This window comes from Nipponia nippon, unplaced genomic scaffold, assembly GCF_047370975.1.
Source record: "Nipponia nippon isolate SJK-2023a ecotype South Korea unplaced genomic scaffold, ASM4737097v1 scaffold_3, whole genome shotgun sequence".
Taxonomy (NCBI): Eukaryota; Metazoa; Chordata; class Aves; order Pelecaniformes; family Threskiornithidae; genus Nipponia; species Nipponia nippon.
In genome coordinates this window covers 22650663-22674734 of record NW_028262347.1, presented here as the reverse complement: position 1 = coordinate 22674734, position 24072 = coordinate 22650663, and the positions used below count along the sequence as shown (strand labels likewise).

The window sequence follows — 24072 nt, the reverse complement described above, 5'->3', positions numbered from 1 at the left end:
TACTGATGGTTGCTTATCATTTCCATAGTTGGTATTTTTACCAGTTCTCTTCATGCAGTGCACTTTAGGTATCTTGTATAAACCCCCTTTAAATTTTGCTTATCAAGCAGTGTTTCACAAAGCATAGTTTTTGAGTTGATGAGATCAGCATCCCAGTAATTTCAATGGGAACTGCAGCATAAGACTGTTAGAGGAGACAGATTCAGGAAGCTGGGCAGAGCAGCGTATACTTTTACGGGAAACTACTTTATGGCTGTTTGTTGCAGAAAGGCAGCGTAGTCTGTGATTAGATTCTGAGACTAGGCTACCAGTTGTCTTTAGCAACCTTTTATTTTCTACTCGTATGGTTAGCTCAGCATTATTTAGGCGAAGAAGGGCTTGGAGTGCATTGCAGATTGTTTTAACACTTTTATAGAGTTCTACACAGTTTCTACACCAGAAGAAATTTTGGCTGCCAGTAATTACACACAGGTTCCAGTGTCCTGCTCTGAAGTAACTGAGGTGATGCTATTAGGAGGGGAAATGTGTATGAGTGTCTGTAGTCAGTGATCTTTTTAAAAAAGTGCTGAGGGAGTGACAACCTCCACTCTTAGACACATTGATTTAAAGCATTGTAACTACCATTTTCTTTCACTAAGATTCCTGTGGAGTGCGGGCAGAGGAATGTTGGTTGGCAAAACCGTGACAGGTGAAGAAATTGTTTTTCTGGAGGAGAGGAGTAGTTACACATGCATAAATTCCTGTGTGAAGATCCTGTAGTTTATAACAGCCTTCCCAGGCTGTGCTTCTCAGGAATCTTGCTGCAATAAAATGGCCTAGGCAGAAAAGACCAGTATTCAGTCTGGATGTCCTTTAAAATGGTAACATGATGTGTTTATGACATCCATAAAACCAGAAGTATTTTGTATTTTAATAGCATACAATGTATATTATATATACTGATTGAAGCTGTTTGTTTAAACTCTTCAGATGATGGTTCACATGAAGGACTAAATCCAAAGGAATTTATATTATACTAGGGGAGCAAGGCATCCCTTTGAAGCTATTTGGCCTATATTTTGCTCTTTGTTCAGTACATGCCTCAAGACATGAGCTGGGAAACAAGGACTGAGGAATCAGCTCCAGAGAAACAAAATACTTCAAAGAGCTGATTTTTAAAAGAGCTGAAAATATTGAACAAGGAATATAGGTAATGAGCTAAAATAGTGTAATTAAATATTGTATGAAAGAATGCATAGGTAGTGTAGCTAATAAAACCTTATTAGAGAAAGGAAGTGTTCGTCAGCATTGTAAACATAAATTTCACCAGAGCTTCAGGTGCTTTATATTTTTCCATTTAGATTTGGGAACATGGGTGTGAGCTGGGGTTCAGTGCTAGGGAAACTGGTCCAGAACAAAATGCTTTTTTATTAATTACTGATACAAAAGTAGGACTATGAGAAGTTTTATATACATTTTTATCATATTGTCCCTTGGCAGATCAGTTATAATTGTCAATCTCTTTATCTTTTGTGGTTACGATGCGGGATGCTTGCATGGCACAGCCCTGGCACGTGACCTAGTATCTGCTATAGCTGCTTCCGGCAGTCTGAACTTGTTCAGTGATCATTTCAGTGGTGGAAGTAAGTAGTTCTTCCTAGCCTCTCACGATTTGATTTGATTGTTATCCCTTGACACCTTTTGGCCTAACTTAAAATAAAACCACTTAATTTGTAAATCCTTTTCAGAAGCCTGTAATGTTCTGTTGGCATTGTTAGATTTTCTGCAGTCTTGGTGTTAAGTTTCCCATGCACTCTTTAGCATTAGGAGGAATCTCTTTGTACAGCACCTTCGTACCTTACCTAACATTATAAGGTCTTGGCCTGTGACTTGGGCTCTGGCTACTGATTCTTGCCTTGTGGTCGTGTATACACAAAAGTGACCCAAGGCTTTTTATACAATCAGGAACACGACATGGAGGGAACCTAAAATAAGGCCCCCAGGAAATTTTTAGAGTAGAAACTGAACTGTGAAGTTTCAAGTGTTTTTTGTTGACACTGATGCCAAATGCAGAGAATACAATAATTGAGTGGTGAATCTCTGTGCAAAAAGGAAAATGGCAAATACTGAGAAGTGCACAGGAAAGGGGGCAGAAGGAATTTCACCATAACCGGAGAAAACACTGTAGTGCCATGCTTGAGAGAGGGAGCTTTCAGGTACAATACTGGCTGAAACACTTGGAATTGTGAACAAAAATTTCTACAGTTTGAGCCCTGCTCTGTTCAGTGGTGCAGGACTTATAAATTCTTTTTATTCAAAGAGATTAGATCAAGTAAATACCTGAATATCTCACCAATTTTGTGTAAAAAAATAAGTTGATCTCCCCAAATTGGTCAAAAGGGGTAAAATATGATCCTGTTTTATATCTATGGTCATTTGCGTTAGAACAAACCAGTACCTAGCATTCATTGAAAAAGATGTAAATATTACCCATTTTGCATTAAACCATAGTCTTTGAAAAGTTACAGATAATGGAAATATTTGCATAGTGTTTCTTCCGTGAACAGAGGGACAGAAGGGTTTAATTACTTAAGACAGTTTTGCTTGGCTACACAGTCTTTTTTTCCCTCCCCTTTTCTAACACAGTTTACAGCGGTGTCTAGTGCTGTGTATGGTGTATTAATTTCCATGTTTCAGTCTATTAAAACAACTGTAACATTTTAATATTCTTTCAGTATTGGCTGACATTATGAGAAGAGCAAAATCTACAGTCCGTACAAATTGAGAAGCAGTGCTGTTCTAAAGTTTTTCTAGCATACTTTAAAGGTGATGCCCTTCAGAGTACTGAAAATTTAATTGTGTCTTGGTTACAAGAGTGTTTAAAGTTTAGACAAAAGACCCTGTCATTGCTGTAGCTGTCAAGGTGCCAACAATTTCAAGATAAAAGCATTCTTTTTTTTTTTTTTTCCATTGCCTAATAAGCAGGAGGACTGGATCCAATGTATGCTGGCCATTGCATGTCACTGCTGCCTGCTAGATTTAGAATATATTGTTTAGTCATCATGGTGTTCTGTAAGTATGAATGTCAGCACAACTGAAGTGTGCAGAATTTATCTGAATACTCTAGAAAACTAGGGTTAGTAGAAAAAGATAAGAGTTCTACAGTGAAGATAATATTCTTGATAGTTTTCTAACCTCTAACTTTCTAACCTCCCAACTTGTTGGGATACTTGAATACTTGAATTTTTATCTGTAGTTTATTCTAGGAGAATACTGCATTGTAAGTAGCTTTTGCTCTTGAAACAGGAACTAGATGGTTGAATATCGATATCACGGCTATTATAATAACTAAAACTGCTAAACTGTGAGGAAGGTTTTATTTAAGATGCTGAGTAAGGGGTAGTACTCAAATAAAAAAGAGTCTTGAAACTTTTTTAGTTTGTTGGTCTGATCTGGAAACAGCCCTATGAGAATGTAGTACAGTCATTTTCTAGTGTGTTCTGTTAATTAAAATTCAGGAGGCATTTTCCTGTTCCCTGGCTTAACTGAAGTTTTTGCTGTGCTTTTGTTCCATATCTGAATAGATGTTGTTGAAAGCCAAAGTGTAAGGGAGAACTTTTCAAAGACGGCATGACTCACTGAACGGTGAGAATATCACAAAGTGTACAGGCAGCTGTGTTCACAAGACTGTTTTAAACTGACAGTTAACTTTTCAGTTGAAGGTAAGCATGAAGGTTTTTAACTGTTGAAAAATCTGCAGTAACTTAATTCTAATATAAGATACTCCTCAAGGTATTTGAGCAGATTGGCAAGCAGTGAGATGAACAAAAAAGGGCTAAGTGAACAAGAGAAATGGTTAATACTAGGTAAATTAGAAGCAGTTTGCTGTAGCTGAGTTATTGTGAGTACATGAGTTCATCGGACTTACAGTGAAGTCTGTCATTTTAGATACCTGACAAGAAGTGTTAGAATCAAATGGAAGTTAATATCTAAATATATTTAAATATCTTTTCTGTCCTAGAGTTAAAAAAAAGAAAAGAAAAGAAAAAAGCTTTGGTTATAGAGTTACCCTCAAACCAAACACCTCCAAAAATGGTTCTTAGATCTTGAAATAAAAGTCTATTGAGGTACCATAGATAAACAAACTTTCATTTTGTTGGTATTTATACTGTATTTTTATGAACTGTGGCTATAGGATGTGATTTACTTATTGTATGCAAGTAAATTGTTAGAATGCTTACATATTTTGAAATGTAAATACAGCTTGTTACTAAATATTGCTTTTATTTATTTTATCTCAAAGAGACAAAAACCTAGTTGAGCACTGATCTGAATATATGAAGGAACTAAATTATTTTTTTGGTCTTTCTTCCTCATTTGCATTTCCATTATTATTATTTAATTGCCTTTGTGAAGTGTTATGACCAGGGAAGAAGGTTACAGAGAAGAATTTAGCTATGACAGGATGCCAACTTTGGAGCGGGGAAAACAAGAGAATGGAAATTATATACCAGATATCAAATCCAGTGACCTTCAGCTATCAAAGAGGCTGCATCCTTGCTTTAGTTACAGAACATGGATCTTTTCTTTGCTGATGGGAGTAAGTACTTTAAATGATACAAAATTTAAAAATGTAGGTGAGGTCTCAGTGCCCAGTAATCTGTTCTGTTTCACATCATTTGGGGACTCAGAATTTCATCACTGATAGTACTGAATATAAATATTTGTACAGAAAAGAACATATTTAGCAAATTTAGAATGTAACACTTAATTGACTAATGGTATTCTTTGGATAATTCTGCACTAATCAAAGATGCTATATGAAGGCTGATTTTTATCTTTAGTATTAATCATATAGCATAAACAGAGAGTAAGTGTGGTAGTGGTAACTAAGCCCATATGTATGTATAAGCAGTGCTTTTTGGTGAAGGATGTAAAGTATCCTGATCATATGCAGTCTTTTAACGTATTTTAACAGTTAAAAGTACTTTACTTGCCATAATAGCATTTTGGCATTAAAAATAGATATGGTACTTAATTACCACATTCATCTTTCAGGGTTCAATAGTCATAGTTATTTGGTAGAATCTTCATGTTGTGAGGTATATACTTGTGTTTCTTACATGACCATCACAGTGATTTGAATTTTTGTGTCACTGATAGAATCATACGACAGTGATCTTGCATGTACCTCATATGCTTCTTCATGTTCTGAGCCAAGTTAATTAAAGTTCATTATAGCAATTAGAATTTGATCTTTTCTTTTTCTGTCAGATGGTGTGTTTTGAAGAGCTCTTAATTTTTATTAAGAGCTAAAAACGTTTCACTGTTAATACAGTAGTTACTTGTTTTTGCAGTGAATAAAAGTATTGCCTTATTTTCATGGAAACAGCTGAACATTTTTTCCTTTCTGACAGTCTGCAAAACTTGGATTCCCTTTCAGATGTACTGTTACATAAAAAGAGAACAAAAGAAGAGCTGGCTTTCTTTGCGTTAAGTTTTCTCAAACTTAATTGTCAAAAAGGACAACTGTCTTTAATTAGATTTTTCCTTTTTACTGAGTTGTGAATGGTTGGAGATACTAATTTTTCATGATCATATGCTGAAGTCCTATTATCAAGAAGATTAATTACATGGATAAATGAAAATGCAATTTTATTAATAAACTAATCCAGTCAATTCCAATTAGTTTTTTCTGCGAAGTATTATAGCAGTTAATCTCTCTGAACTCTTCTGAAAGACAGTGTCCCAGAAAGAAAGTCTGTATGCTGAGCAACAGAAGTCATAGTGAACAGAACCGTCTACTTCATGGAGGAGTTGCAAACTGTGGAGTGACATCAAAGTGGCTGCTAGTACGGTCTGTTCTTGTGCAGGAGCAACTCAATATGCTTCAAGCGCAATTTCAAGTTGTGTTCTATAAATACTGTTCTTCCAGTCTCCCAGAATTCTCTGTGTGTGCGCTTATACGTGCACACACTATCCTTATTTTTTGACAAGGACTTTTTAAAGACCCCCCATAATTTTGTAACGTGCAAAAGATGCTCAAATAAAACAAAAGAGCCATTCTGTCTCTCATCTTCCCCAGCCCCTTCAAAGAAATGCCTACTCAGGGTAACGACAAGCAAAAAGAAAAAATGTTAGTAGAATACACTAATAATTTATTGATGAGAGCGTAACTCTGCTAATTATGAAATAAATGGAATAGTTGTGAGGGAACAGGAGGAGCTGAACATTTATGGGTGTGACAGTGGACCGAAGCAGGAAGAGAGTTTGGAGGGAGGCAAGAATATAGGTGGAAGGATCTTCATCAGTGTAACCTAATATTATTTTTATTACTGTGTTCTAGTTGGTAATTGCCCAGCTGCCTGTATGCATAATGAATGTTGGTGGAGCCAAGCAGAGAATGTAAAGTAGAGGCTTAGTTGAGGTTTCTGAAACATTTTTACCACTGAACACTGCAATTACCTTTTGAGCATTTTATTAGGTATTTGCCAAGTCAGGGCACAAGGCTTGATTCAAACATGATTACATTGTTCAGCCTTGGTAACCAGCAAAACATTTTCAGAACTCAGCATGTTTTGGTATTTTTCTTCAAAATTATTCACACAAAGACTGCATTATTTAATGTTCATCAGTAGCTTAATTTGGAAGGAATTACTGATTTCTATCTGACTAGTTGCTTTTATTGAAATAGTTTTATTCGTATTAATTCATCTTATTTGTTGCTTTACAGACTTGCCTCCTTATTACTTCTGGATTTTCACTATATCTGGGAAATATTTTTCCATCTGAAATGGATTATTTACGTTGTGCAGCAGGTTCAGTAAGCATTCTTAATTATTTGCTGTGGCTGTTTGACAGCAAAATCAATAGTAAACAATTTTTGTGGATTTATTGTCTTTTTATTCTGTCTGTCTTTTTACTACTAACTTTCTTCATGGAAGATTTAATTCTATTTAACAGTTCATTAAATGGGTTTTCATCCCATGGTTTAGGGAATAATGGTTGTCATAAAGACAACTGGTTTGTGCTACCATTTTCGTTAACCAGATCACCACTGGCATGCAGTAGTTATCTGCATGAACAGTTTTTCTGTGTTTGATTTTAAGAAAATTTGCATTGTTATGTATTTGGGGAATTTCCTCACTAAATGCTATCAGAATGTATTTCAGTTTGTATTTCAAAGTATTATTTTTTCAGTTTATTTTGCTATAATAGCCAAGTACTGAAGCAGACTAAAGTTCTCTTGAATATTATTATTTTATTAGTAAATATACATTAAAGATGTCTGACATTTTCCAAAGTCCAGTATTTTTTACTATATTTTTAGGGACTAATTTTTTTTTTACTGTATTACATGTGCTTAATCTACACTTTAGATCTATGTGCATAAGATGAGTCTGATGTACTTGCTTTGTTCATGGCAAGGTTCTGTTCTGGCCTTGTTATTTTCGCAGCTCGACTTGCAGATTTGTTTTAAGTTAGGTGCAAGACTAATACTTTACTTAAAACAAACAAGTCCTAGGAGTTGCTCTGTGAATGAGTTGTCACTTACGTTTCTGCTGGAGGTGTTAGAATAAAGTTGAAGCAGTTTTTGAAGTTAATATCTTCACTGATGTGTTATTCTCTGCAACATTAGTGTTAGTTACTGAGATGTCTCTTTTTCTGCCCCAAATCTTGTCTCTGAACTCTGTATTTATTGAGAATTTCCAAAGATCTGATAGATGCAGAAGGCTATCACGTTGGGTTTGAATGGCTTGCTGTGGGTAAAGATGTGTACATTTGGGTGTCTGTATGTGAGCGAGGTGTTACAGCTCCTACTACAGATAATGGAGCCAATAGAGTTGGAAGAGCCTAGAGAGCCAACTGACCACTAAGGGTCTAGTTTAGCATGAGCTGAATTGCTCTCTAGGCTTTTTTAACCATCTTGACTAGTAGTAGGATTCAGTTGTCTAAACATAGTCATATAGTGTTCTAGAGACTCTAGGGTATCCAGGACATACAAGGATGTTTTAATTATGTTAAATATAGGTCATTTAGGTGCTAAGGCAGTGCTGCCAAGAATTTTAAATGTTGGTATTAATTTAGTAATAGTCGTTCCATTGTTAAGGCATCAGTGTTCAGATATGTGAAAAGATAACTAGTAAAGAAACGCAGCATTTGTTACATGATTCGTTATTTAACATGGAAACATTTTTAATACTTTTAGTTGAATATATTTTTATTTTGCTTATTAGTGTGTTGTAACATTATGTATTTGTGTAAAACAGAGTTGGATCTGTAATGGTACCATATCTATTGTGGTGGGGAACAGCTAAGGGATAGAGAAGTTACTTTGTGAAACTTTTCACTGCTGCATGATTTTTCCATTTAGCTCTGACCGTAAGTATAGAAACAAAGTTCCTCGTGAACACAGTGGAGATCTCAGGCACAATTCTTAAAGTGTAATTTGACTCAACAGATCAGTTTTTACAAAGTTCTTCAGAACTGTGTTGAGACTGGCCAAATTTTAGCTTACACAACCATGACTTTGTTTAAAAGAATGTGGAGGCCCAGTTGGGGAGTAGCAGTGTTTTTCTTTTCCTGCTCAAGGATCTCAGGCCTTCTAGAGTTAATTTAAACTAACAAAGGCATGAAATGCTTCATGAAAGACTTACTTTCTTTCCTTTACTCATCACATTGTGCTGGGTGGCTAGTCAAAACTGAGGGATATGGAAGGCATTTTTAAACCTCTTGTAATCCTCAGATACCGACTGTAATTAATGAGTTCAGACAAGAGTGACAGACTTTCCTCAGAGTTTCTGATCTTCTGTTTGTCGAAGTTAATTGAAATATGAATTCAGACCAAATAAAATATAGGTATAGAAATATATACAAAATTCTTTGTGCAGAATATCCCACTAGTCTTCTCTTTTAATTTTCCCAGTGTATTCCTTCAGCAGTTGTGAGCTTTGCTATAGCAAGGAATAAAATTAATGTGGTAAGTATAAGATTTTATTGCCAATTATATCTTTATTTTTTGTGGTTAAAATGAGAGGGAAACCCATTCTGAAACTGTTTTTCAGATACCCAATTTTCAGATTCTGTTTGTCTCTACATTTGCTGTAACAACAACGTGTTTAATTTGGTTTGGATGCAAACTTGTCCTCAATCCATCAGCTATAAATGTAAGTTACTAAAACAATTACTAATTAATGCTACATTTATCTTTGTTAAAAAAAAGGGTGTGTGTGAGGTGGGTGGAGATTACAAGTAATTACATTGTTGTCGATACCCCAGTATTCCTACTTAGTCTGTGAGGAGAGATCATCTAGCAGTAACTTTACTTTTCTGAGTAAGACAAGACTGGAAAATTGACATCAGAGATGAAAACTTATGTGGCTGAAAGATGCACGGTACAGCTAACTTAGAGGAGATTAATATGGAAACGACTTTCCTGTCTTGTATTCAAAGTTCAAAAACGTGAATTAGATCTTCAAATGTGATCCAGTTTAATCAACTGACTTTATTTTTCTGTTGACTGTAGCAAGTTTTGTTGGGTTTTTATTTGTTTTTTTTTGAAAGAGCAGGGACAGAAGAGAAAATTGAAAATGAATTAGTAGCTCATCTGTAGATTAGCCAGTGTTTAGGGTTGAATTGTACTGAAATGAGAAGGTGTCCCAAACAGTGCTACTTCTAGGACATTTCATCATCAGATTAAGTATAATCTGTTCCTGGATCTTCTTTAATGGATAGTTTTGCTTGTGAGGCCACTAGGAAAGAAACTTCTGATGAACATTTTTTGTATACATCATTAACAAAGAGAATGCAGCAGTTACGTCGTTTGAAGCATACATATTTCATGCTGGGAAAAGTTCACTGGTTTTGAGTCACAACTTTTTAACATCTGTCTTTGGTAGTCTGAGCCAAACAGTAGAACTATAGGGTGGTTTTTGGTTTTTTTTGCTATGGTAAAATGTACTGAGACCTCTATACTACATAAGAATATTACATGTATGAGTAAATAACATAGCAATAGACATTATCATTACCATTGATGAATATTCATAATAGACTACCACAGAATAGCAGTACTCAGTACAACTACATCATACATTTCCTGTGAAGGTTAATGACTGCTTTCATGTGCTATTGTTCAGTTCTTCTCCTGCTATCATATCAGCTGTTGTGATACTAAGAGCTCAGCAGTAATAATGACTCCCTGTAATAATATAGCAGATCTGAATTAGTGTTGGTAACAAAAGTCTTCTCTAATAGAAAAATAGCACAGAGACTAGAATTTGCTTTGGAGTTATCTATGCTATTTTAATAACATCTGGTTAGCTCCAGATTTCACAGATGTTGAACTTTTAAATTACCTGTGTTTACTTTCCCTTAGAAGGTGCAGTATATTAGGCCAATACTTACAAACTTGCTTTTTAAATTAGGTAACTAAGTCTAGCTTCCTGTTTCTGTGCATCTGGCCTGATTCTCAGAGAGATGGAGTACTGCAGTCAGTCGGAGCTGTGGAGATTTAGCACTCTGGACAGTCAGATCACTTGAATTCAAGCAGTACTGGCGTTAGATGTGGGCAGTTTTGCCCCGTGTTTGATGGGACAATGTCATGGCCCCCTGGGTTTTGTGTGCATCTCAGGACGGTTTATACCAGTCAATTCTTTGTGCAGCCCTTGCTAGCTTATTGCTAGTGTAGCAGTTCCCTCATGCATTTGCCCCCTCAAGTGCCTTAGCCTGTCGAGGCTGAATGAATTATATACCAGACATGGGTACTGCCTTTTCCCTTTTCCCTTCCTTTCTTGGTAGAGAGTTCAAATATTAGAAACCAGTCCAAGCATTCTGAGAGAAAGCAACAGAGAAGTTTGGAGACTACCAGTCCCTTTGCATTCCCTTTCCCTGGTAGACAGGATCACAGCGCTGGGGGGACAGTGGAGGGATATGTCTGCCCAGGAAAGGTGGGCCCAAGGGACTCATTCTGCTACCACAATAAATTGTTATTTTGTCATGAGGCCCAGTGTGACAAAATTAATTTTGCTTATGCTCTTGAGAAGCTTTGAGCTGGTCCTGTGTGTAAGAGCTTAACTTCAGTTGCATACTTTTGAAGTGAGTAGTTTTTAGATTGCATAAAAATTTGTGTTCTCTATTATTAAATACTAACAGCTTTTGTATTTTCAAGGCAGATCAAACCATTTGAAAAAAGAGGTTATATTAGACTGGAAAAGTACAAGTGACAAACATTAAATTTATAACAAGGCAAATTCTGTCTTTGTCAAATGTTAGTTATTTACAATAATATCCACAAGACATCCTTGGTTATGTGGTTTTAATTCTTTCCACTTGCCTATTGCATGTTCATACTATGTCATTGATCGCTGAATAAAGATAAGTGAGAATAACTGTGTGTGTGCACACAGTGGTTCTGAGGCTTTTTTGAACCTTTCTGTCTTAAGAGTTATTCATGGTGCTGACTTGCTCTCCTCTTTGAAGGATACTGTTTCAGTGAGAGAGTCTCACTGATTGGCAGCTCACTGCCAGCTGTTTTCCATTACCCATGAGGTACCAAGAAAATGTAGAATACCATCTCTTTAACTGTTTTTTCATCACCATATTTATTTTCCCTCCCTGTGGGAAACTGCACAAGAAAATAACACTAGGTCTGATGTGAAATCACTGCCAGTAATTTAAAAGCAGTGAGACTCATAAAAAGGATAAGTTTATCCAATTAAGACAATTTATATTTAACTCCCCCCCCCCCTTTATAAAGGATCTGGGTAATTCTTCGTTAGTGTTACTTGTGTTGATGGGTAACTCTACAAAATTACTTTAGATAGATAAATGGAAGGCAAGATACAAGCCATGTCCTAGATGGTGACTGTGTGACACCACTCCAGTAGTGTGCAGTTCTGTAGTTAGTATGCTAGTTAGTATCCACATGAAGGATGTGATGTGTAAAAGATGCAAACTGCCACTGCTGCCACTCTGTTCCTTCCCAGCTCTCAGAGCGAGAAGCCTGAGGAACAAAAATGAGTGGAACCTCGCGCATGATGGCCACTGCAACTGAAAGCATTCAGGTCTTGAACAGGATTCAAATTAACTCCAAACTGAGTTCACAATTTATTGTCTTCTTGTGAGTTGAGCATCTGTACCTCCATTATAGTTCAGATGATCCAGTCACTGAGACCCTGCAATACAATCTTGTTTGCCTCAGTGTAGATGGTTAAGGCAGGATTCCGAGGGCCTGAACTCTAAGTTCTTAGTTTAGAGGTGCTGTGAGATATTCTGCCTGACTGCTGCTTCTACTCTGTGTGGGTGAGAGTCTCCCATCAGTCCTGTGTCATACATCCCATTCATGCAGGCACGTTCAAAATGCTTGAGTATGTCAAATGGCCCCAGCAGCCAGTACAATTGAACCCCACCTCTAGCGACTGGTTGGCCCAGTAGCTTTTGGGGTTCCCTCTCTTGCCTGTATAGACTAAGGTCTCCACTGACAGCAGTGGAACCTTAGGCAACGTGGGTGGGAGGGTAGGTGCTTGGTTTGGTTGCCTAACAATAAGCATGTGTCTCCATTAGGTATGTGCTGGCTTGTCCTGCCTCGCTCCAGCTGCTGGTCCGAGAGGGCTTCAGTCTCCTTTAGGTCCTCTGTCATTATTTGTCAGACCTGTGCAGATGTCTTGAAACATACGTAGGATATCTTAAATTGTGTTAAAACTATGCATTTAAGCAACTATATTGAACTTCAAATTATTTAATCTGGAAATTAATTCAACCCTTTCATACAGTTTCAGTGAACCACATTTTTAATACCTGGTGCAGGTTCAGAGCAAATTGGATTAAGGTTGTGCTAATCTACTACTTTCTACCCAGTTGCACTTGCATGTTCCTTAGTCATGGAAGAGGATTAGGGACACAGCTAACTTGGTTCTCTGCATCTGGTGGTAGATTTTATGCATAGTGGTAGTTGTAGAGATAATTTTCTTTAGTGCTTAGAAATCTAACATTGAATTCCTATTGTTACAGATGGTATAAAACAGTACTTACTTCTAGCTTTAGCTGTATTTCTGTTTAAAAAATAAAACCAACAAAGCCACTCAAACTCCAAAACTGGAGAGGAGATATTTTTACTTTGGTCTAGGAGTGTTAAACTAATTTGATGAGTGGAAGGCTCTATCTGATAAGACATTTCATATCAGAAAAAAAATACTGGAAAGATAAAATTCAAAAATCTAATTTATTTACTGTTACTTTTTCAATTTCTGTTATTTACTTCTTATAGCTAACACTAAATGAGCTAGTCCATCAATGTAGTTATAGTGCTTCTGGACTCAAACTTGTACGTCTGCTTGGCACTGCACTGTATAGTGTGGCCTTGCCAGCACACGTCAGTACCAGCACTACATGTCAAAACACATCCAAATCATGGGAATTTACAGGCTGGATTAAATTGTTCTGCAGGCCACATGTTTGACACCTCTTCTTTTGCCAAATAATGTCTTTATTCTTCGTGCTAGCACTTTCCCTAGAAGCTTACCACTATGACATTTATTGCTGTTTGCGGCTCTAGTACAACTGTACAGTCTGTTGTGTACTGCAAGGCACATAGTTCCAATTACGATTTCCTGAGAAGGATGAATTTCAGTGCCCAGAAAAGCCTCTCAAATTTGCCATTTATGATCTTTTTCCAAAAAACCTGTGCTGCAAGATATGTGTCGGAGAAAAACTGAGATTTGATCATCTACAAAGCAGGTCTGACATGAAAGGACAATATAATTCTGTTCTAAGTCATTGAACAATGGTTTGCTATAATTGTATAGGTTCAGAATGGAGTCAGTTCTCCCTAAACTTTTGGTACTTTGCCCAATGGACTTAACCACCAAATGTTTTCTTGGGCTGCCAGTGGAAAAACATGGTGCTTTTGAACACAAGAGAGGGAAATTCACTCTGCCTAATTCGCGCGCCTCTAGAAAACGATTCAGCCCATGTAGAGTAGGTATCTACCTCTTTTCATGAGATAATACGAAACAAAGAGAAATGTTAAGTGTTACACTTATTTGTCTCATGAAGATGAGGAATGGCAGCATCCATGTTTTTGTAAAATAATGTAGTCTGTTAGACCTGCAGGAGTTATGAAACCATGAAGAGTGTTCATCAGTGCTCCACTAGCATTAGGTAGAGCACAGAGCTGGGATTCTTGACCCAGTTCTTTGGATTGTGTTTTCATTCAGCATTAGACATTGTATCTCACCATTTGGATTGCAGCATAGCGGTTGGGAGCCTGTGGCCCTCCTTCCCCCCTGCAGTGGATGCCATAGCCTCTGGGCTAGTCAGGCTTGCTTTTGTTTGTCCTCTTTCTGTTCCTGTGAATCTTCGATGATTTGCTGCAGTGTTCTGGTTTCACATGGGAGGTCCTGCAAAATGCAAATGTACCCAGCAATCACCCCCTTGTCATTACGTGCTCTTCTGGAAGACAGTGATAAAATCTTCAGGCAGAATATTCCCATAAATGAAATAAATGTTTCTTTCTTAGGTTAGGCATTCTGAGTATTATATAGACAGCTAAGTGTTGTCCTACAAATTCATCAAGAACCAAGAAAATGGTTAACGAAGTATCTAATTAATAGATACGTATAAATGTCACAAAATAGACAAACTGCTGGATCCTGCTAGATCCTGCCCTCTCCTTTATTTCTAATATGGAAGATGTAACTCATTTATATCTGGGATTTTATTGACAGATAAATTTCAACTTGATTCTACTTATTCTGCTGGAAATCTTCATGGCAACTACTGTGATCATTTCAGCTAGGTCTACTGAAGACTGCTGTATGAGAAAGAAAGTAGGTACCCTTAAGGATTAAAAATGTCTTTCTTTTGGTGTTAAAAATATTAGATTTTTCCTGTATTACATATGTTGACAAGTTACTGGTGACTCCAGTACATAACTTCATATTACATGCTAAAGCTAGATTTGAACAATACATAAAAGTACCATACTAATTAACAGCCTTTTCTATCTTTAAGAGTGTAATGGGCCCTCTGCAAAGTGACCTGTTGCAATTACACAGCACAGGGTTGTTTCAATATCTTATGAACAGGCATGGCAAATGTTTTATTTTTGTTTTGTAGAACAAAACTTAATGACATATGAAACGTTAGAATACTGTGTATGTATGCAAGCAATGCCTTTCTGAAGCCTGAGGTGGAGAAAGTATTCATCATGTATGCTGATTTGGTGGTATCTGGACAATGAATATTGGCTTCAGAATTTGGGGCTATAGATAAAATTTTCTTTAGTCACAAGTGCTCTCCCAAATCCCACCCTTATTTTTCTACAACAGTACTTCTTTTAGGTAATAATGAAGCATATGTGCTGTGCCATTGTGTTCCAGTGGAAATATTGCTTGCTAGATGAAGTTGTGTAGTGTACTGTCCTCCTTCAGTTACTGTTTATCCACATCAGTAAAATCTGAAGGCTCAGGAAGAAAGTGTATATTTTGAAGGTGGAAAGGGGAGACAAGATGACCGTATTTCATTGTTGAACAGTGGTTGTGTAACAGCTAATCTGGGACTACCTCATTTGTTTTTATTGTGACTGATGTGGTCTGACACTGGCGAACACCGTGTTGTGTCTCTGTCAGCTCTAATGGGCCAGCCAAACGTTGCATGCCACCGTTAGGGTCTGTAAGAGGTTGTACAGGATATTAGAAAGAAATGTATTGTTTTGTGTATTTTTTTGATCATGATTTTTTATTCTCCTCTAGAATACTGCATATGACAGTACCATCGTTTTAAGCAATGTCAGCTTTCCTACTCGAATTCTGAAGTCATACTCGGTAAGAAAAGTGTTGTTTTCTTTCATGAAATCAATTTATTCTTTCATCTTTCTAAGTGCTAAGCTTCTTTAAAGCGAGGAAGAGATCAGTGTAGGTAAGAGCTGAAAGAATAAAGACAGAAATGAGAGATAAATCTTAAAATGTTTCCTTTTAGAATATTGCAAGATAAATGATAACTGCCGTGTATAATAGGAAGGAGACTACTTAATGACTTAGGGATAAATTGTGTAAATTGAACTATTGTTCAGTGGAGCTAATAAATGAGAGCATAAATATGTATAATGAAGCTGATCTTCTTTTCACTTAAGCCAGCTGGACTTTTGCCATATTTTAGATCTGAAAAACATTGACTTCATGCATAGCTAATAGCATAAATGCATTTTGTTCCTTTCTATATGCAAACAGGAAATTTGGTGTTCAAATGCACTGTTAATAATTTATGTGCTCTTCTTTGTTTTAGGTAATTGAGGTGATTATTGGAATTTCATCAGTATTTGGTGGAATAATTGCTTTGAATATGGATGTTCTAGTCTCAGGTCCATATCTTTCAGTAACGTTCTTTTGGATCTTAGTTGCTGTAAGTAGAGCAAAATGAAGGCACTCTTTTAAAACAATGTCTTTTTTTTTTTAATTTTTTTTTTCATTTTTCCCCTCTCTAGTGGAATATTTATTTGGCCCTAATACTAATTGGCAGTTGCTGCTTAGCAAAGGAATTAGCGCTTTGAAATACATAATATATTTATGCAATATACTTGTTGTATTTTGATTTACAATACTTTGGTTCTTATAAAATGCTCTGATACATTTTTAGTCCTCAGTTCAGAAAAATGGAAATGAGTAATAAAACAAAGGTATTAGAAGTGAAGTGTTTTGTCAAACAGGTCCTAGGTTTTAGAATATTTCAGGCTGCGAAATAAAAAAAAATGAGTTTAGTTTCAGTGTGGTAGAATCCTTAGAACATCATCTTTAGCCTGTGAGCCTTAACTGTCTTAAAAGCCTGAGACAGTGATTGGTAACCCTTGCCATTAATAACAGCCTGTACCTAGGAGCAGTGGATTCATAAAGGATCCTGTGCTACCCTGCTTGCCAGAGATTCAACCAGTTGAGAAAGAAGACAATGAACATTAGATTTATATATGGCTACTATGTCTGGAAAATCCCTCAGCATGAAGTGGAAAAAGATCATAAACAAGTTTTTCAGCATTCAGAATTCACAGAGTTCAGTAGGGTTCATTAGGTTTTTATGTAGAAGTGTGAAGTTTTGAGGATAATCAGATTTCAGAATGTGTAGGTTTAATACATGATACTCATTAAATGCAAGTTAAATGAAAATTAGTTTTATCTCCATTTGACTAATTGGTTCCTAATACTGTCATAGTAAGTCTATACAGTTTTACCTTTTCAGGAAATTTAGGATGTGACCTGTGACTAGTGGGAATCACTGTAACTCAATTGTAACTTGTGTAGTTTTGAAGTAGGTAAATATTTATTTTGTCATGCTTTTTTGTTTAGTGCTTTCCAAGTGCTATTGCAAGTCATGTAGCTGCTGAATATCCAAGTAAATGTCTGGTAAGTGTGTAAAATTCTTGGATTTTGTCATTAGGGTGGAGTAATTCTAAGAAAGCCTTCCTGTGTGTGATACTGGGCACTACTCATAGTTGCTCACTTGTTTTTAATTATTTCAACAAAATGTGACAGAAATATGTAGCACGAGTGTAAGCTGATATTCCTGAAAAGAAATCCAGTAGGTCCTTTGGAGACTTAATTCCATCAATTCTAGAAAAGAATTCAAAGGACTTTGTTGGGTTTTTTTGTACTGGTTCCTTGGGAATTACTATAGGAAAACGACACATCTCATATGGTATGCCCAGAACTGCTTTTATGTTCCTGAGCTGAGGTCCCTTCTGTTCTGTTCTCCTTTCATTATTACCTGTGGTTTCTAAAAGAAGAAAATTAGGTGTGCAGGCTGCACTGGACCTAGAACATATTTTAAACAAATTCCTCATCTGCATGACTAGCAACAAGAACTAAGAATATTCAGTAGAGTGCATTTATTCCTTGACTGTCCCGGATACGTAGTTAAGCCTCCTTAAAACATCTGTTCTAAGTTATAGTCATGCAACCACATTTAAGTCAGTAATGATGCATGACCACAACTGAAGTCACAGTTTGATCCTGTAGGATGATATTTGAATGAAAACTTGGCTGCTATTGTATTGAAATAAATTTGCCTCAAAGCACTCAAATTTATTTGCATAGTTATTTAGGTTGTAAGTCTGCAATATCTGCTGTTAATTCTCATTATTTCATACAAACTGAAGAATAAATGATATTTCTACACTGGCTCTCTAAATTGGGTATTGTTTCCTCTATCTGCATATGAAAGGCACTTTTAAAATCAAACAAGAACCCCATCATCCATATTAAATGGAAAATGAATTACAAACCAACAGCGTTTTGGCTAGAAGCTTAGTTTATTCAAATCTTGCTTCTGTATCTCTGTGCAATGTGCATGGCTTTTAATATTTGTCTCATATGTGTAATTTTATGGACTTTTGCATACTTTTGTTATGCTTACTTCAAGGAGATAGACCTCACAAACCAAAGTGTTAACTTGTTTTTATTCTTATTTAGCATTTATTATCTTATTTTTTAGGTTGAGGTCCTGATTGCCATTAGCAGTGTTACCTCTCCATTGTTGTTCACAGCTTCTGCATACTTATCCTTCAGTATCATGCAAGTTGTTGACATCTTTAAAAATTATCCGCCTGCTGTTAAAGTACGTATTTTTCTGCAACTGAAAAATTAACATCTACCTATTATGTAGCAACACAAGAATTGATTAGGAAGTATAAGAAGACAAGGTACTGCATTATAAAGATTGAATAAAATGTTATAGAAATTACTCAAAATTTCTTATTTGACTAATGATATAATTTGAAGTGTGTTAAATCTGTTGCCACCCTGGAATTATAGTTTAAGAACAATGGGATATTATTCTAAAGAATCAGTAAAAATAATATGTAGCATGCTGGATGCCTTGAGGTTTTTATAAATTTGTAGTATATAAATTAAAGATTCTAGGTTTACTTGAAGAATACATTTTTCTGTTTCTTAGGATGTCTACCAACAGGTGGCATGTTGGGATTGTAAGGTTACACCTGGATTCATTCAAAGCCTGGATTGGGGCAGAGAAGAAAAAAAAGTTTTCAGATCTTCAGTGTGAAGTGTGACCAGCGCATTGCTGAAGAGCTTTCTAGGGCTTTACTGTCAAAGTGTTTAGCCATCTGTGCTGATGTTCAAAGAACCATTTATGAGGATTAAAATAGTGACAGTAAGAGTCTTGACTCTTAGTACCCACTAGTCCTTAAGTAGTCTTGTAATTTTAGAAGAAGAGGGGGGAAATATTTATTAAACTGAGATCTTAGGGACTGGAAAACCAGCTTTTGAGTGTGTGATCCTGTTCTGACGCTGGAGGAGCATAGTGTGTTGTTGGACCTCAGGAAGTGGCCAAGGCTTACGTGCTCTCTTTAAGTAGCTTCTCCAGTCGCACATGTTGGAGACAGAAGACTGGACTGTCTAGACAGTTGGTGTGACCCTGTAGAGCATTTCTTACATTCTTACGCTACGTTGTGTCTGGAGGCAGGAAGAGTGGGCTACTCTGAAAAGGAGGATGAATGATGGAACGGAAGGTGACAGCAAGGCAGGCAAGGACAGCAACCTCATTGTCAAGGGGTGCAGTCCTACAGTACCGAAAAAAAGAAAAACAAGGCAGGTCCAGCCATGATAACCAGGTTCAGCCAATAGTTCAGTGATTGCCAGACAAGTCCATAGTAGTGAGGCAGATCCAAGGTCAGCCAGGAATTCAAGTCAGCAGGGCAAGGTCAGAGCCAGCAAGGCACAGGGCCAGGCCCAGGTATAGCTGCGACATTGCTCAGATCAGAACCAGCAGTGAGGCTCTATATTTTAGAGGATGGTTTCCTCAATTCTGTTCTATCTCTAGAGGAAAAGATCATTTGGCAAATTAACATTTTGTTTAAAATTATTGATCTGTTCTACTTTGAGCAAACTCAGGCACTCAAATTTTAATTGAAGCTTCATGCTGAAATAAACTGTAAATTACGAATTATATAATTATAAGTTAAAAAATGAAATCTAGATACAAATCTCAAGGAGTGGGAACGGCAGAAAATATTTTATTCAAGTAGTTAACAACATAGTTAATGTCTCTATTTTCAGCAATCTTATGATGTACTCCTGTTGCTTCTGATGTTGATGCTGCTAATTCAGGCATGCCTTACTATTGGAACTGTAATACAGTGTGTCAATTACAAGACAAAAATGAAACTACATGATTCATCATGGACAGCATCACAGGTTAAAAAACAGGAATACAGAACAACAGAGGTATGTATTTATACCCATTAGAAAATTTAAATTCTGTATTTAAAAAGATTTTTTTTGTAATGTTTCCTGTTACTTAATTCAGATCACAATTAAAAGCTGCTCTGTAAAACTGTAAAGGTGGTAATGCACCGGTGAATTTTGTAATAAAGAGATAGTATTTTGCTGGTTAAATGATAACTGGGGCATGACAGACTCGGCATCTGTAAATCTGTCACAAGTTCTGTTAAGAAAAAAACAGTTGTAAGGTTAAAGCTCCCTTTTGTTCTTATTTGTAGTATGGGCTCCCAATTATAGATGAGATTCATCATTGTGTTAAGATAAAATGATAGTCCTCTTGTGCTACTCCGCAGGATGCACGTCCATAATTGCTATTTATATGTCAGAATGAAGTTAGAGAAAAGATGTTGGGCCTTGCATGACCATGTTCTGATGAGATAAGCCATCTCTTAAGAAAGGAATGGAGTTAACCCTTTCAATGCAAGCAGAAGTTTTAGGCTATGAAATGAGAGTACTCGATATAGTTGTACTTTTCCAAGGCCTGCTGTGAGGGAGTGAATTTACTAAGCCGAGTTAGTTCTCTTCAGTTCCCTAAACTGTGAGTGGGAAGAGTTAAGAACCTGGAGTGTAGGAACAACAATGGGCAAGCTGAGTGAGTGGCTACCTGTGCCGGACAGTATGAAGTAGTGTGCAGAGGAGCCAGGTCTCTGCATGTCCTAACTACACTACCAAAGTTGGTGATAAAGGTCAGAATTGGTATTTCCTTCCATTTCCCTGCTGCACTTACACGTTCAAGCTATCCTTTCAGATACAGATTTGGCACATACTTTTTTTAGAGCATGGTGGTGCCAGTATTACTGTTACCACTTTTCATATAGTCATTCAGGCTTTGAGTGCTATTTCAGGGACTGGGGGAACCCGGCTTTCTTCAGCCCGTGTAGGTTAACTATATCCATCTCCTAACACAGCAGTGTAGCCCTTAGGCTTTCCTCACCTCTGCTGTACAGAGCAAAGTGCTGTATTCTTAAAGAATAGGAGAGAGTAACTCACGTTAGCTGGATGCTTACTGCATGGCCCAGCGCTAGAGAGTGCTGGATTCAGGTGCTGCTCTGGAGCGAGCATCTGCATTGAAACAGCACTGGATAGAAAGCATTGGGAGCAGGGACTGAAATTCGGTCAAGTCATTATACAGCTGGAACAGGAAGTGGAAGCTGTGGATTTATGTCCCCTCAGGCTGCTGAGGGCATTCGGTGTAGGTTGTGTATTTTCTGGATCTGTGTCCTGAGAGTTATGTTCTGTACAAAAGATGAAGCACAGCAGCACTTCCACTGCTGCAAGTCGCATTTTGGAGCATAGGTCGTGGAATGGCTAAACAGATCTCTTGCAGGGATTATTTACAGAAGTATGCCTAGTTTGTGAGTCACTGAGAAATTAGATGTGAGTTACATGCTAAAAGGAGCACTTTGTCCAGAAAAGCAACACCTTTTTGCTTACGTTTTTAGTATTTAAACACATGACTAATGTTACACGTGAAGTTATAGGTCCCTTTGGCTTCTCAGAAGTCTGTTCTTAGGCAAGACCTTAGTTTGCTTGCACGTATGTAGAGAAATCTTGCTTCAGTTGCCCTGGAGGGGGCTACTTTTGGCTTTGGGTTTAGAGATTTAGATGCTAGGGCTTTCAGTCACATTGAAAAAATTGTGAAAAAATGTGCTAAGTAACATGTTTAAAATAGGAATTTGTCTAAGTTTCTTTGACCTAATGTCTCAAGTGTTACACAATTTACACTATTACATTTTATATCATAAATGCGTACTATACAATATACAAAATTATACAATTTACAATGTATAGAATATTTTAATAGCTCAGACTGTAACTATTCATGTTTACATTCTTCTAGATTCTCTCAGATATTTATTTGCTTGAACTTCAGTTTTTAACCAAAGCATTGTTTCATGTTTCCATTTGTCTGAAATTTGTTTACTTTTAGGTTTCCAATAATACCTTAAAGGATTTTGACAAAGACAAAGCCTGGAAAGCAGTTGTGGTGCAGATGGCTCAGTAGTTTGGATTCTGCAAATGCAACCAGTACAGTACAATCCCATACAGTAAATCGACTGTTTGAATTAAGGTTTAAAAACTTTTCAGTTTATAAACAGCAATATAGTTACAGCAGTAGGAGCCAAGGAATAACACAGTAAATAACAGGTCTTTCTAATAAATTGAAATATATTGATAATATTGTTAACACATCTGTCTTTTTTGTTGGTATTTGTATTCTAGTGTTGCTTTAGAAGATACCTTTAGAAAAAAGGTAATGAGTCACATGGATTTATGCTGATGGCAAAGTAAAATATGACAATATGTAGTAGGCTTCATGTATTTGCAAGAGATTGTTATAACTGCAGTTATGCAGTCAGTGTAACTGGTAAATGCTTTTGTAAAGTTATGAATACAAGTCATAATTGATATTTTTGCTTATACTTCACTTTTGTAGGAGTTGTAAAGTTATTTTGCATCTCATTGCTTTTATATAAATAAAAGTCTTTATTATGTGGAAACTCCAGAATGTGGATTGACATTCTAATTGGAGAGGTGAAAACAGAATATTCTTTCCCATTAAGCTTCCATTTCTGGACTCTTAAAGGGGGAAGGGGCTTTTTCTGAGTGGCCAGGCACAAAATCTACTAGCCAAAGCAAAAAAAACCAACCCAACAAACAGAAGCAATCAATCAAATAACAGGAGATACTACTGATATTAAAGGAGTTTTTTCACATATGAAAATGTATTTTTAGGTATATTACTTTTAATTTATTTATTTTCCTAACTATCTTTAAAACTTACAGAACCTAGCGGCCTTTAAACAAGGGATATCCCCCATACAGATTGCCTTTGCCTCCTAGCTGAATTATGTATATGATTGTGTAGATTCCGAACACTGTAAGCATTTCCATGTTAATAGGCTTTTTGGTGTAACTAGAGAGAGAGCTGCTGACAAGGTGGTGGGTTTTTTATTGTTTTTCTGTTTTTATTGTTTTATTGTTGGTTTTTGAAAGGTTCTAGACTTTGAAGTTCATTCTTTTTTAATCTGAAATAACCCAAATCATTTGTTCAGAGCATGCTGCAAAGCTTACCTCTTTGCTTTTGGGGAGGGGAAATAAAGAGAGAGAAAGGTACGTACAGTGTGGAGCCCTTCAGGTATACTAGCATGTTTTCTTTTGGTTTTGGGAAAGCTGACAATTATTACGGTATTTTAATACATAGAGAATACTCTTTCAAGTTTAGAGCAGTGCTTCTTAAGAGCATGAATACAGCAGCCTGTCTGTTCACCTAAAACAGTATGTGTTTTTGGTCCAGACTAATACATCAACAACCAGAGGATGCAGCTGCTGTTTCCTTAAACACTGCCGAATCTCATGCCTCTACTGGTGGTACTTGTGTAAACATTCTCTCAACAAGGCAGATAAATAATGATGTATCTGCTACAATCTTACCATATTTAGAAATAGAAAAAGTTAGTTTTCAGTTGTACACTATTTTTTGAAAGTCGCAAAGAAATAGTGACAGTTCTACCTAAAAATAACCATACAAACAACTTTCTAAATATCACGCATGGATTGAAACTGGACAAAGACTGTAGATAGTGTAGAAGTTCTTCATGAATCACTGTAAAGATAGTCATATGTAAAATAGTGTGAGTGTATCTTAACGGTTTGCTTTCTTTTCTGTGGTAACACACTTGCCTTCGTTTAACTGAATCTGTATCTTCAAGAGATCATCTGTATCTTTTCTGTCAAATGGTGATTGGCTTTGGTTATCCAGAAGGTTAGATATAAGTAGATATTACTTCTATTACTGACCTCA

General features: G+C 36.6%; 1 protein-coding gene across 1 annotated transcript; it reads left to right on the top strand.

Moving 5' to 3' along the window:
* Positions 1-2977: 2977 nt before the first annotated feature.
* Positions 2978-22762, top strand: MLC1 (modulator of VRAC current 1). The gene is made up of 13 exons (XM_009462859.2): positions 2978-3051; positions 3564-3701; positions 4396-4579; positions 6713-6802; positions 8906-8959; positions 9045-9146; positions 14706-14807; positions 15732-15803; positions 16264-16380; positions 17316-17372; positions 18460-18582; positions 20043-20210; positions 22198-22762. Exons 3-13 carry the CDS (start codon positions 4400-4402, stop codon positions 22270-22272), a joined length of 1140 nt encoding a protein of 379 aa, XP_009461134.1. The 5' UTR covers positions 2978-3051; positions 3564-3701; positions 4396-4399; the 3' UTR covers positions 22273-22762.
* The last annotated feature ends 1310 nt before the right edge of the window (positions 22763-24072 follow it).

What these genes read in the sequence shown, in the direction of transcription:
- MLC1 (XM_009462859.2), top strand. Translation starts at nt 4,400, where the DNA reads ATGACCAGGGAAGAAGGTTACAGAGAAGAATTTAGCTATGACAGGATG. An exon ending in TCAATCCATCAGCTATAAAT is followed by an intron (nt 9,147 to 14,705) that starts GTAAGTTACTAA and finishes TTTTATTGACAG; the next exon opens with ATAAATTTCAACTTGATTCT. An exon ending in ATTATCCGCCTGCTGTTAAA is followed by an intron (nt 18,583 to 20,042) that starts GTACGTATTTTT and finishes CTCTATTTTCAG; the next exon opens with CAATCTTATGATGTACTCCT.